Source organism: Cebus imitator, unplaced genomic scaffold, assembly GCF_001604975.1.
Source record: "Cebus imitator isolate Cc_AM_T3 unplaced genomic scaffold, Cebus_imitator-1.0 Scaffold426, whole genome shotgun sequence".
In the NCBI taxonomy this organism is placed as follows: Eukaryota; Metazoa; Chordata; class Mammalia; order Primates; family Cebidae; genus Cebus; species Cebus imitator.
This window is the reverse complement of record NW_016107741.1, coordinates 1,309,114-1,323,399: the sequence shown is the minus strand read 5'-3', so window position 1 is coordinate 1,323,399 and position 14,286 is coordinate 1,309,114. Positions and strand designations below refer to the sequence as shown.

The window sequence follows — 14,286 nt, the reverse complement described above, 5'->3', positions numbered from 1 at the left end:
ATCTCAGCTCACTGCAACCTCCACCTCCTGGGTTCAAGCAATTCTCCTGCCTCAGCCTCCCAAGTAGCTGGGATAACAGGCCTCTACCACCATGCTCAGCTAATTTTTTTATATTTTTAGTAGAGAAGGGGTTTCACCATGCTGGCCAGGCTGATCTCAAACTCCTGACCTTGTGATCCGCTCACCTCGGCCTCCCAAAGTGCTGGGATTACAGGCATGAGCCACCACACCCAGCCCAAATTTTTGCTTATTGACTCATCTTTCATTTTCAATCACCCCTATAATAAAAGCAGTCATCCTTGGAAAGAGAATTTCTCAGGATGGCAAGCATCTTGCAACAGAGCCCTGGGGTTCTCTGCTGAACATCAGCATCTTGTATATATGCCCGCCACGCACTAACATTAGCAAACTAAAATAAAGAATGTCACAAGCATTGACAGGAGCCATCTGAGAGATTATCTAGGGTATGTGTCCTTCACCTCAAGCCTGCTCCCTCAGCCCAGGAGACAGGCACCAGCTCCCTCCAGGGATGCTGGCTCTGAGCAGCTGGGAGGCCGCCGCCATGTATCATCTGCTGGGGTGGGAGGCCCAATGGGTGGGAGGCCTGAAGGAGGAGCACATCTCTCTGTCCCTCTGATGACACCCCCAGCCCAGCACATGCCTCCCATTTGCTGCTGATGACATTGCAGCCGAGATGGGCAGACTGGGCCCAGTTCCACAGCTGGCACAGCTCAGCCTTAAGGCACCAACCTCACTCTCTCTCTGAACCTGAGCCATGCAAGGTGTCCCCATGCTGCCAGCCAAAGCCTCCTACCATGTGGCCCCATGCTGGTAAACTGCAAGCACCCCTCCAATGAAGGGAGGTGACATGGAGAAATGGGCCCTGTGTGCACCGGCACAGAAGGTCCAGAGCTACAAGAGCCCCACCCCCACGCGATCTGCGTGCAAGTGCTTAGCACATGGGGATGTGCTTTTCTGGCCAAGGTCACTTAGTAGCAGATTCAGGAAACACGCTTGGGGTGATTAGGTCCTAGTTGAGGACTTGAGTCCCAGGACTTAGCACCTGGGCTGGTCCCACATGAGACCCCCATGTGAGTCAAAGCTGGTCCGGCTTTGCTGTCCCCCCCTTTGAACCCAGGCATCGGGGCTAACACTGGCTTCATGGAGGGCTACAGACTTGTACTCAGGGGCCACAGCACTCATGTGTGCTGGATTTCCACATGGTGACAGTAGCCACGGTCAAGGGAGTATGGGTGTGGGGCCCTGAGGGGCAGGCGGCATTTGTGGGGCCAAGTCCACCCTGATTCATAAAGAAGCAACAGGAGCTCCCAGGCCCTCCTATGCAGAACATACATACGAGAATACCAAGGGTGGAAAAGAAGGAAATGTTTAACTAAAAAAATTTGCAGGCGTGCAAGAGCACAGCAGAAAGCTTCAGCTGCACAGTCCCTTTTGACATTTAGATTCCACTCTCAGTTTATTCAGGGTGAGGTGACACGGCAAGACACCATCTCAGGAAAAATGAAACTCCCCTGCCTGGGACTCTGAGTTCAACTCTCCAAACACCACCATTTCCCTCTGAGGCTGCAGTGAGCCCCTTGTGCCAAGCCACAGACTTGTCTCCTATGAAGATGACCCACGAACATCCAAGCATAAAGGATGCCCAATATACAGATGACCATTGGGAAATAGTAGGAATAAGAGCATCTGAACAGATCAAATCATCCAAATGTCTATTAACTTCTCTGTGGAGCTGTTCATGTGAGCTCAAGGGGGCAAGACGTTAACACATGGGGGAGGAGCTGTTCTCCAAAGCCCAGCTGATAACCACAGAGAAACTGCTGTTAAGTGTGGAAGGCAGGCCCAGCCTTCACAACCTGCCATCTTATGCAGAGAGAGGCTCCAGGTAATTATCAGGAACACCCTCCAGCCACAGGCAAGCCACCCCGTGGAGTTTTTCCAGCCGGCTTTCTGCTGGAATTCGTGTCCCCATGACCCACCTCTCCGTGGCGCCCTGTGCGGAGGTGGCCCGTGCGTGCCGCAGCTCCTCTTCCAGGCGCTCCCGCTCCTCCTCCAGCCGGGCCACGTCTCCCTCAGAGTGCCGCTGTGCGATGATGAGCTGAAGCTCCTGCAGCAGGGCCTCCTTCTCCTTGACAAGCTGCAGCCGGTCCCTGTCAGCCTCGGCCGTGCCTGGCCACGATTCATTGTCAAGCCGGGCCAGCTGCTGCTGGATGTTGGAGACTCTGCGAGAGAGACAGGGAGAGAACAAGGACATCACGGTCTGAAAAACGCCATCTTTACAGCTCCACGTCTCACACTGATTCTGTAAACTCCCTTTGCCAAATAAGTAGTGAAATGATTGCACTGAGTGACCTTTACACTCAAAAGGATTTGGAAACAATGGGTCCTAAAAAGTGGTGCAGAAGTCCTTTACTGAAGCTCCCTTAGCCTGAGATTCGAGATGACAATAACCCCATCATGCTGGTTCCAAAGAACTGACAAAAAGGCCAGCAGCCGGCAACATGCCCATGCTCTCTCTGGGTGGCTCAGACTCCTGATTTCCTACATGAAACTGTCCCAGAGCAAGAGGGAGTCTGCTTGTTTCTCCTGCTCATCCTCATCAGTAGCTAAACAGCATGTTGGACCCCAAAAAATGCTGCCGGCCTCCCGCCTCCTCGGCTATGCCTAACCATGGACAGCCACCTTAGCGAAATAACGAAAGTGAAATGCACTCATCATCTGGCTCCAGAAAGGAAAACCTTTGCAGCCTCATGCTCCATGTCTTCTGTGCTTCGTGCACAAGAGCCCCTGGCCACATATGAATTCAAAACACCTTGCAGAGAGCAAGTGGGCACTCAACAAAAGCTGAGTGCATTGAACAATGAACAAACACACCTGTAAATATATGAGAGAACAAAAGGCAGCCCTGTGAGTGTGGTTGTTGGCAAGAGATGATGTAGGTGGATGCAGAGAGCCACAATCCTCAAGGTGGAAAAACAGAGGCTCCTATCAGTTTCCACACCTCGAAATTTCCAAGTGCTTGCTTGGCAAACAGATCGCATTACTTTCTGTGTCATGAGGTGCTGTTGAATGCACATTAAGTGAAACAGATGTGGCCTGTATTTTTAAAGCATCCTTTAAAAATAAGACTAGAAAGTAAGGTTAAAGATGAGGGATATCTGTTTCTAGGGAGAAACTAGAAATGCCAAACTCAACCTGAACCCCGTGCTGTTGAGGACACAGTTTGGCATACTCGCCCAAAAACAAAATCCAAACAGTTCTCTGAGATCACAAAGAGCTGTGAGAACAAGGATGCGGCAGGCACACACAGCACTATATCCTCCAAGGAAGATGCAGGGCAGAGGTGCTCCTGACACTGCCTCGTCCTGTGCCCACGGTATATGGCACTAATCACAGCTGGCTTCCTCCCTACTGGGTCTAGACCTCAGAATCTTCCTCTACACTATGAGCCATGTGGATATCCCCAATTGACTAGTACTGCCACACATGTTAAAACCTGCTGCCCAGCCCTGTGCCAAGTCAGGCTCCACCTAAACTAGGCACGAGCACGAGCACATGGATTCATGAGGATCGGGTGCGACTCCCTCTCTAGGCACCAAACCAATCTGAAGGCCCACAGTTAGGGAAAAAAACCGGAATACAAGTTATAGTTTAAATGTATGCGTTTTACTCAAGTTCACTTCTCCAACAAGGTAAAGAAACTAGTTGAATGTCAGTAGCTTTATTAGACGAGTTATTTTCTAACTTAAAACTAATTTCCGGAAAATGTGTTCGAAGATGGTGCCAAACCATGTCACCAGAAAAACTAATGACAGAGGCAGCTGAACAGGGCTAGGAATCCAACTGGGCTTAAGCGTCCACCTATGTCTAATTAGTGTAATTAAAATTTATGGCAGTCATATACCCAAAGCCCAAGGAAAATACACTCTAAGCAAACCACAAATAAGTCAGTGCCAAATCAGACATTATACCCAATGACATTTCTGGAACATTCTACAGTAGATCAAGACAAGAAATAAATGTAAAAGATGAAGACCAATGAGCAAATCTGCATCCTCATACTTTTTTTCATTTCCATTTATTTGATCCACAGGAAAGTCTATCTGAGCCCCCGCTAAAGTTCACCTGATCATTTTGTACTCATACTAATTATCATACATATAACATAAACAGATGTATTTTACAAAGCACTCCTTTTGAGTTTTCTGAGCCTTAACTATGAAGAGATCAAGATTCCATTTGAGTCTGCCAGCTCTAGGTTAGCTGCTAGCCTACAAGGATTCAGGCTGTTGAAGGTGGCAGAAGATCCAATTCCAGATAATAACACCCTTTCCAGGAAAATCTCAAGTAATATGCACTATCAGAAAAAAAAGAATGAGGAAGAAAAATGAATTATAGGAGGGAGGAGAGGCAAAGGGCAAGTTTTAAAAGACCTGTCTGCTGCAGGCATAAAGAAACACAAGAGCAGCCCAAATTAAACCATGTCCCGTCACTTCCCACAGCTGGCAGGAAAAATATGCAAGGACATATGGCAAGGGACGACCTTTCTAGCAGCAACAAAATCTGGATGAGGTTGACTTATTGCAACCCATCTGGAAATGTTGTTTGGGCTGTGCTGAACACTAGGCAAACATTTCTGTGCCTAAGAATTGTGGGGCTCGAATAATATAATTTCAATACAATGCAAACAATCTCGTCTTCATTTCAGAGCTATACATGAATCTAGAAGAAACTGGTATATATTGGAAAGCGCAATTTCTTTCTTTGTCCCCATGTTCTAGGTATGAACATTTTGGGCCTGCTTCAGCAAGGTTGAGAGAAGCACGTCTGTCTGTCTGTACTGGAAGCCAAAAGTACTAGGATTCCTTCAACAATCGATTGTTCTTATGTTCCCACGGGACAGACAAGACGGTGCTGCCTTTAAAACCCTATGCCTTGCCTACCTTGCCATGGGCCGGAAACGAGCCATCTGCAGGGAGTATCTTTAGTATGTTAGGTTTACTTGAAGAAACAGACTTCCTGCCTAAGGCTAAACACAGATGTACTGAGTTTCAATGCACCTTCTTCTACTTCCATGCCAAACAGCTGATCCACTGGTTGGAGCCTCGCTCCTGTAAGTGCTGTTGTTCCAATTTTGGATATTAAAGGAAAAACAATTTCCAGAAAGGCTTTTCTTTGAAATATCATCTCAGTGACATTAAATACATGGAAGCAGAGCAAGGTCATGGTTAAAGTTTGCAAACAAAACTTTCCCAAGTTTATTTGTAAAGAGAACTAATAGCAGTTTAAATTAGAAATTTTTTTTCTATGAGTCAACTACATTCTTCAATGATTCTTATTTTTGATAGGTAATACATTTTATGGCCTATATAAAATCTCTCCCAAATGATTTTAAAAGCCTTAAAATATATGTCTCCATGTCCTGAGAGTGAAGAAAGCAAATGTTCAATCAAGCATGCAGGTTTCTTATTACATGATTCCCAAATTCTATTCCCTGAGTAGGCCTAATGTAGACAAACATAAAATATGAATCGTTTTTCCCTTATGATTTTTGCCCAGACACCTTTTCTGTTACAACCCAGGCACCATTAAACCAGGAAGAGAAGTCTGCATTTATGCCACAGAAATGACTTAGACGCTCACGATTCACATGAAAATCTTAAATACGATTTGCATGTTTATGGGAAAAAAAAATGCACTTTTAATAATAAAAAGTATTGAGGCATATCAAGAATAATCCCCAATTATTTGAATTTATACCAAAAATCTGCAGTCTACAGTATCATTTCTCACGTTCCTAAAATCCCGCTGCTTTGTGGAATAGCAAGCAGAACTCCCGGCAGCCCACGGTCCTAGCCCATGGGAAGAGTCGTGAGGGATCCCAACGGCACATTCCAGGACGTGGTGTCAGCTTAGAGCCTCATGCCTTCAGACTGCAATTATGGCTACAGGTTTGATACGTCTTACATTGTCTCTTAGTTTTCTTGTTGTAAATACCCATTTAAATAAAAAGCAAATGTTAAAGAAAACATCAGCTGAGATCTAAGTCAGACGAACAATGACATCACTTCAGCTGATTGAACTAAGTATTGATAAACCAGTATCCATTCTACTCAACTCTTAATGTCAGAAGTTTGAGAAGTCTGAATCTAGAATATGTGGGATAAGAAAGGTCTGCTAATACACCAATATCTCACCCTGTCCTCAACTTCCCAGCCCTGACATCTTCTCCCTTTGCAACAGACAGATCTTCAGAGAGCAACTGCATCAAATAAAAAGCAGCAAGTCTACAGGCTTCTTCACATTGACCCGAATGTGGAAGACAGAGCCGCAGTGGCAAAGATGCTTTTCCTTATTTCTCACAATTGTGCCCCACCCCTAAAACCCAGATATGAAGTCATTTGAAAAATGAAGAAAAAATTCAAGTGATTGATCAAATTCAACTGGAATCATAACACTACACTGATCCCCGACAACTGATGAATAGCAGGACTGATCCTGGCAACAAAAACTAAGAGGCAGAGAAACTGGATGGACCGAATGTTTTGTTCCTATCTGGACTGAGAGTGTTTCTATGGCAACAGCTACAGTTTGTCCACAGTCCTGGAACAAGTGCTCTTAAGTTAAAAATAAGAAGCCATCTGCGTCACCGGGATTGCTTCAAGAAGACTTGCTCTTTCTTTCAACTTCACTTTTAAAATTTCTAAAATTTTTAAACAAGTAATGTGAAAATACTCCTATCGTTAGGTCTGCCTCGGGAATCTGAAGAGGTATTCCTAAAGGGAAAGGTGCAAGCAGTCCTTTTGGTACATTTCACAGGGCCCACAGTTAAAAATACAAAACTGGTCATCATGATAGGGATCATTTGACCAGAGAATTCTCTAGAAATCACACCACCACTCAGAATTAAGAATTCAACTTCCACAAACTTCCTTTAAATCTGAATATATATGAAATCCAGCTGGGTGGGGTGGCTCATGCCTGTAGTTCCCAGAACTCTGGGAGGCTGAGGCAGGTGGATCACTTGAGGTCAGGAGTTCAGATCAGTCTTGGCCAACATGGTGAAACTCCATCTCTACCAAAAATCCAAAAATTAGCCAGGTGTGGTGGCACGTGCCTATAATCCCAGCTAGTCAGGAGGCTGAGGCACAAGAATCACTTGAACCCAGGAGGCGGAGGTTGCATTGAGTCAAGATCATGCCACTGCACTCCAGCACTCCAGCACTTCAGCCTGGGTGACAGAGTGAGGCCCTGTCTCAAAAATAAAATAAGATAAAATAAAATAAATCTGAATATACATGAAATCCCTCATTGTCCAGAACTCAGCATTTTTGACAATTTCCCACATCTTAAAAACAATCTCAAATATATATGTGCAAGGAAAGACCTCCAAAATGTGTAAGGCATAAACTTCTCCACTGTTCGGAAGTGGCAAACCACAAGAGGTTCTGCAGAGGACAGGCACGATGGCTCACTTTGTGTGTCAACTTGCCTGGGCTAAGGCATGCCCAGATAGCTGGTAAAACATTATCTCTGAATGTGTCTGTGAAGGAGTCTCTGGAAGAGATGAGCATGTGAATCTGTGGACTGGGCAAAGAAGAACCACCCTCACCACCTCACGGGTGGGCACCATCCAATTCATTGAGGGACTGAATAGAGCAAAAGGGTGGAGGAAGGGTGAATTCTGTCTCTCTGATTGAGCTGGGACATCCACCTTCTGCCCTCAGACACCAAAGATCCTGGTTCTCAGGCCTTCAGACTCTGGGACTTACACCAGGACCACCCACCCACCGGACTCCACCCCCCACTCTCCAGTTCTTAGGCCTTCAGACTTGGACTGAATTATACCACTGGCTTTCCTGGGTCTCCAGCTTGTAGATGGTAGGACTTACTGGTCTCCATAATGGCGTGAATCAACTCCTATAATAAACCAATCTCTCTCCCTTCTCCTCCTACCCCTACTCTGTAGAACCCTAATGCAGTAGGGAAGCTAAGCCTGCAGGGTGAAATGATTTCAGAAATGAGAGCTGGGAGATTAATGGCCAAGGGCAAAGTAGCAGAACAAAAGGACAACACTGAATAGTGGCACTAATATAATAGATGACCACATGGGCAGGAAGAAAGGGCACATGCTGTCAATTAGGCTCAGAATGAGGGAGCAGGGAAGAACGCATTATTCTTTGCTACATTGCCACTAAAAGCAATACGTTTTTTTTCATGCTTTGGTGGGTTGATGGGGGTACATGATGCCTTCCTGCTCACTGCACACCACTTCTCCAGGGACACTCACAGGGATATCAAGGACACTGTGTCCCAGCCTGATCAAGGGGGCTGAATAAAGAGACCACAGACAGGACCTCAAAGCTGCCATGCTTTGACTGTGGCACTCAGCACCTGGCTCCTGGAATGTTAATGTTTGTTCTACAAGACTGAGTTCTTGCCAGAGAACCACTTGCCACTGCTCTCTTCCCAAGTCTATATTGTTCTCCTCACGTGCCTCATTTAGAAGCAGTCTAACAGAACACTCAGAAAAAGCACTTGTAATGAAATCACTGATCTGGTGCCGGAGACCTGATGACATCAACCTTCCTAGCCTTCCATCTGTCTACGGGGATGGGACAGAGGGGAGCTAATTTGGTCCTGACGATGCTACAAGCTATGTAAAGTCTAGGGCCTCACCCAGGCTGCTGAGGGTTCTGTGACCTACAGCTGAGTAGTTCACGAGGTGGGCATGCACTTACTGGTTAAGCCTTTACTATAGGTACCAATGTGGAATGACCGGAGGCAGAAACGATCACTCCAAGGGGACTGGATATGTGCAGCCCCCCCATCAGGGAACCAGAGCCCAAGGGAGCTGCAATCAATGACTCAGTGAACTGCCATATCCGCTGCAGACTCCACTGACAAGAACACGTCAAGAATGTTTATAAGCAGCTTCAAGTCCACTGAAAACACCAAACTCACTGTCAAAACCGAGATCTGCCTTTGAAACAACCCTCCACTTTACCATGAGCCTCTGGAAACCCTGTTCCAGGCCATCCTCCTCCTTTAATTCCAGGGAGAGCAGCATCTCTGTTGCACTTCCCCCAGGCCAGTCCAGTTTAAAAGGGGGAGTGTGCTGATGGCATGAATTTAGGACTGCCAGCTTAGTATTTTGCCAAGTAAAGATTTTGGAAAAACCAATTAACATCAACTATCATGAGTTTATAAGAGAAAGATGTTTTAACAGAAAAAAAATATATAATACACATATTAAATATGTATTATATAATATATAAAAATATATATGTATTGAATATATTAAAATATATATTACATGTATGTACATATGTCTCCAAATGACAGAGTTCTTTGAATGGAAAGCAGCGAGTGGGCTTTGGGAAAACCTGCCCCTGGCCCTCCTTTTCCCCATGCACCATGGGCCAGGGACATCTCAGGCTGGGCTTGGGATGCTGAGGCCTGCCTGTCGGCCAATGGCACCCCTCCCTTTCCGTTCCTTCACAGCCACTGGGCCCATGGAGACAAGTGTCTTCTTAGGTATGCTTCCTCTTCTTGTTTCCTCCAGCGCCGGCCGTCGTCTCTTGGACCTTTTACCACACCCTCTGGCCAGTCTCATCCTTGCCAGGCCTTTGATTGGACTTCCTCAGGCTCAGTCCTGGCATCTCCTCCTTTCTCCCTGTGTTCCATCTTCCAAGGTGAGCTCAGCTGCTGGGTGACTTCATCTCTGTGCCATATGGGTTCCTCCAATGGCCCTCCTCCACATACCACCATCTGAATGGCTCACACGTAACCTTCCCAACTCAAAGGTGCCTAGCAATTCTGACACTTCTTCAGGGCATCATGGCCCCCATGCCATGGCTTGCCTCCCTGCTCACGCATCCTTGGTTCCACCCTGGCTGGCCTTTGCCTTGCAATTCCAGGCCAGTCCAGCTGCTACAGACTGACACCTCACCCCCACTCCTGACCCCCACTCCTACTTGAGAAAGCCCATCCCCAACGGATGGGCAACTGGGACTCCAGCACTCCTTCAGGGCCCAGCTTCAATGCCATTTTCTCCAACCTCCAAGAAGAGGATTTATTATGGAGTTCAAAGGCTAGTAGCCCTTTCAAATGTCCATGAAGGCCAAGAACTGTGAGTCTAGCTCAGTGTGTTGACATATCACAGCTTAAACATAGTCCTTGAAAGGGAGAGACCGTTCCCTGTCTACCTTCAATCCCTAAATGCACCCACGTCTGGAAGCCCTTTCCCTTCTCAATTCAAGGCAAGAGACCCCAAGGCTCACACCTGGATGGAGGTTTGAAGAAGGGACCCAGGAGCAGAGCAGTTGGCCTGGACCTGACCCAGCCACGGGAATGCCCTGGCTCGCCCAGTCCTGGGGCAAAGGCCAAATAGCAAATGCAACCACATAGGACCCTCATTTACTCATTCAATAAATATTCACTGAGTATGTAGCTGCTGGGCTTACAGCAATGACATACACTCCCTGTATTCATGTGGGTTATTTACATTTTCACAGGGAGAGACAGGCAATAACAAAGTAAACACTACTTAGGTAATAACATTTGCTCAGCAAATCGGGGGGAGAGGGGTGAGAACCGGGTGGTGCCATTTTCTTCAGGATGGTCAAGGAAACCTCTCTAACAAGGTGATCAAAAGGAGAGGAGAGGTCATGTGACAACCTGGGGAAAAGCCACCTCATTCCAGGCCAAGGGAATTGTACGGGTTTGCTCTTTTCTGCCCTGAATTGCCATAAACTTAATGGCTCAAAGCAACATCTATTATTCCCTTACTGTTCTGGAGGGCGGAAGTTGAAAATGTGTCTACAGGGCTGCGTTCCTTCTGGAGGCTCCAGGGGAAAATCTGTTTCTGTGCACCTTCCAGCTTCCAGGGCCTGCCCATGCTCCCTGGCTCCTGGCTCCACACTATTCTGACCTCTGCTTCCAACCTCACATCTCCCTCTCTGCTGTTGACCGTCCTGTCTCTCTTTTATGAGGACCCTTGTGATGGCACTGGGCCTGCCTGCATCATCCAGGCTTATTCCCCCATCATCTCAGGATCCCTAATCTAATGACATCTGCGAAGTCCCTTTTGCCACAGAAAGCCACATGTTCACAGGCTCTGGAGATCAGGATGTAGACACCTTGAGGGGCCGTCACTCTGCCAGCTGCAGATGCTAGGTCAAGAGTTGGCTCAGTGGGGAGGACGCCCAGTGGGAGGCCCGAGGGGCTGCTCAGTGCAGGCATGCTGGCACGTCTGAGGAACACCGAGGGGCCGATATGGCTGGAACAGGGTAAGTGAGGCATGGGCATTGGGATGATGCCTGTGAGTCAGCAGGTGACCTGCTCGTGTAAGCCCCTTGTTGTCCACACATCATGAAGATTCAGGAGCAAGACAGGAAGAGGCCCCATGGCAAGGTTTCTGGCCCTCAGCACTGTAGCCATGCTGGGTCAGGTAAGTCTTTGCTGTGGGGGCCATCCTGTGCACTACAGGATGTCGAGTGGCCTCCCTGGCTGGTGCCCACTAGATGCCAGTAGCACCTGCCCCAGAGTTGGGACACCTAAACACATCTGCAGACACTGCTGAAGTCTCCTGGAGGGTTAAGACCTCCCTCCCTGTGTGGAGCACCACCTCGCTAGCGGGAAAAGGACAGGCAGCACCCGTGCAAGCTCACCCAGGTAGAATTGAAAAGACATCTCTGAGTTTTAAACATTCCAACACAGCGCACAGAGGCGTTTCTGAGATGTCCCTCCTGCCGATGGAAGGTTGAACCTTCCCCTGTAGCTGCAGTGCATTTCCTAACAAGGTTCTGGGCATCTTGAAATAATATGGTATTTTATTCAAAAGAACTGATGAAGTACTGTGCCTGCTCCTTGAAAAATTTTCTTAAATAATTGACTTTTCACCCAAACATATTATCCCAACATTTAGGTTACTCACCGTATACTGGCACCATCTCTAGAAAACAAAGAAATTACTTGCTATGTTTGGTAAATGTCACAGCCAAACACTTAACAATCACATTCCTAAGTGTAGCAACGATCTATTTGCTGCGTTTAATCCAGCACGGCAAATTCCAGCACCCACACTTTGCAGCTCCACCAGAAACAGGCGAGAGCAGAGGAATATATTCAGAAACAGAAGAGACAATCGCGCCTCACAAACTCCGGCAGGCTAAAGAGAAGGAATGCATGATAAATGAAGAATGCCACCACAGAGACGATCAGTATTGGCAAATGAACTTGGCACCGTTCTGTGGGGAAATTTAAAGCCCACCATGAGTCCATTCTAAAAAGCCAAGAGGCACTGGTTAGAAAACCTCCTAGAAAACAGACGGCCCATGTCCGTTTCAGTTGGCCCTGGAGCACTGAATCATATGATGGGCTTTTGTTGCTATTTTTACAGTTTTAAAAAAGCCAACAAAGTAGCTTTCCAGACATCCATGAATGGTACAGTGTGCTGAGCAGGCCCAACTGTTTAGCTTCCAGAAAGAACCCCTCACCCCACCCGACATCCTGCTCTCCCCGCCCCGCAAGATAATATTTCATTTGTGACTCAAGAAACTTTTTAAAAAAGATATGCTTCATACTTTTCTGAAGCACTTATTTGGAAATAATTGGGTTCTAAGACTCCTTCCAGAAGACACAAATGAGCGAAAGTCTCTAAAAAGAGAATACAAAAGCCAGAGAGGATAACAATATTGAAAACAGGAGCCCTAAGCAGGTGAGGAGACATGCGGCGCCCTGAAATGCTGCACCACACGAGGGTCTGTAAGCCTCTCAGCTTTCTCCATGTCCGAGGGTGAAGACTAGGAGGGAAGGAGGCAGGGAGGGAAGTGAGGAAAGAGAAACACAAGTGCACAAACTGGGTCAAGCCGCAATTTGCAAGAGGCCAATGGTTTACGACATGACAACATAAACAGAATGAAATCAATTGGGTACTGCTCACCTGTTGACCTAATGCTTATTGAACGTCTTATAATCAAGATACATGGCTTTGCCCATTAGCCTATAGAGTTAGAAGCCACACACATGAAATATCAAGTGGTTTCACTTACGATACTCTCCGGAATTGATTCTCGGTCTATTGGAAGGAGGGAAGGGAAGGAAGGTAGAGGTTCTGAACTACCAGGAATGATAGCACCAAAAAAGTTTCTATTGTTATGGAGTCAAGTCTGCCTGTTTGCAATATTGTGAATTTTACATTTTAAATGCACTTGAAATTTTGTCATATGTGTGCATTAAGCTACATGTAAATGAAAATCCTTGACTTGGTATTCTATCAGATGGTGTTCTCCGATCAGATGCGGGCAGTCCCCCACCAGAACTCTGCGATGCCTCCTTCCACGGGAGAAAGAAAGCAAGCAGAAGGTGAGGTTGGAAAAATGCGCTTCTTACCTCTTTCTGGCTTCTTCATACTGCCAATTAAGTCTGACTCGGTCTACAAGTCTTGTTTTATCATCAAAGACAAACTTTCCGGAATAGAAGAGAGAGAGAAAAAAGAAAGGAAACACATATTAAAAACATATTTCCAAATTAGCAACTTCACTTAAACTTTCGGCAACAATGAGAAATACTCTTCATCTCTTTCACTTTCAATTTATGCAAGGTCTGCAAGGAAACACTGAATAACCCTCTATGGCCGCCTCTGGCTGGGGGAGGGGGCAAGAAGAGGGGAAGACTCTTTTTGCCTAAACTGGTAGGATTTTTTTTTTTTTTCACAGCAGCAGCATATCTATCTATTCTGTAATTCCAAACAACCACCTCAAATTAAGTTTTAAAAGAAGTAGGAAATTACTTAGTAAAAGTTGATACAGGCTGGGTGCGGTAGCTCACACCTGTAATCCCAGAACTTTGGAAGGCCGAGGCGGGTGGATTGTGAGGTCAACAGATATAGACCATCGAGGCCAACATGGTGAAACCCCTTCTCTACTAAAAATACAAAAAATTAGCCAGGTGTGGTGGCACGTGCCTGTAGCCCCAGCTACTTGGGAGGCTGAGGCAGAAGAATTGCTTGAACCTAGGAAGGGGAAGTTTCTGTGAGCCAAGATCACGCCACCGCACTCCAGCCTGGTGACAGAGCAAGACTCCGTCTCAAAAAGAAAAAAAAAGTTGGTACGAAGGCAAAAACCAGTCACCCCATTTTGTGCAGTACATTCTCTAATTCCTCAGTAAACATAAAATAATGATGTTCTACTCAGAAGCCCCGCGGTCTGAGGAAGCTGGACTAGTTATGTGAGCTGGATGGTGGACGCCTTCTGATGCCAC

At 46.6% G+C, this 14,286-nt stretch overlaps 1 protein-coding gene across 2 annotated transcripts in view; it reads right to left on the bottom strand.

Moving 5' to 3' along the window:
• The window catches only part of WWC3 (WWC family member 3), a 130,646-nt gene that overhangs the window by 30,293 nt on the left and 86,067 nt on the right, over window positions 1-14,286 (bottom strand). For both annotated transcript variants that reach the window (XM_017509917.2, XM_017509919.2), the window contains exons 8-9: window positions 13,417-13,490; window positions 2,001-2,243 (exon numbers count right to left, since the gene is read on the bottom strand). In XM_017509917.2, the coding sequence (XP_017365406.1) occupies window positions 2,001-2,243; window positions 13,417-13,490 (317 nt within the window). The remainder of the gene's footprint in view (window positions 1-2,000; window positions 2,244-13,416; window positions 13,491-14,286) is intronic.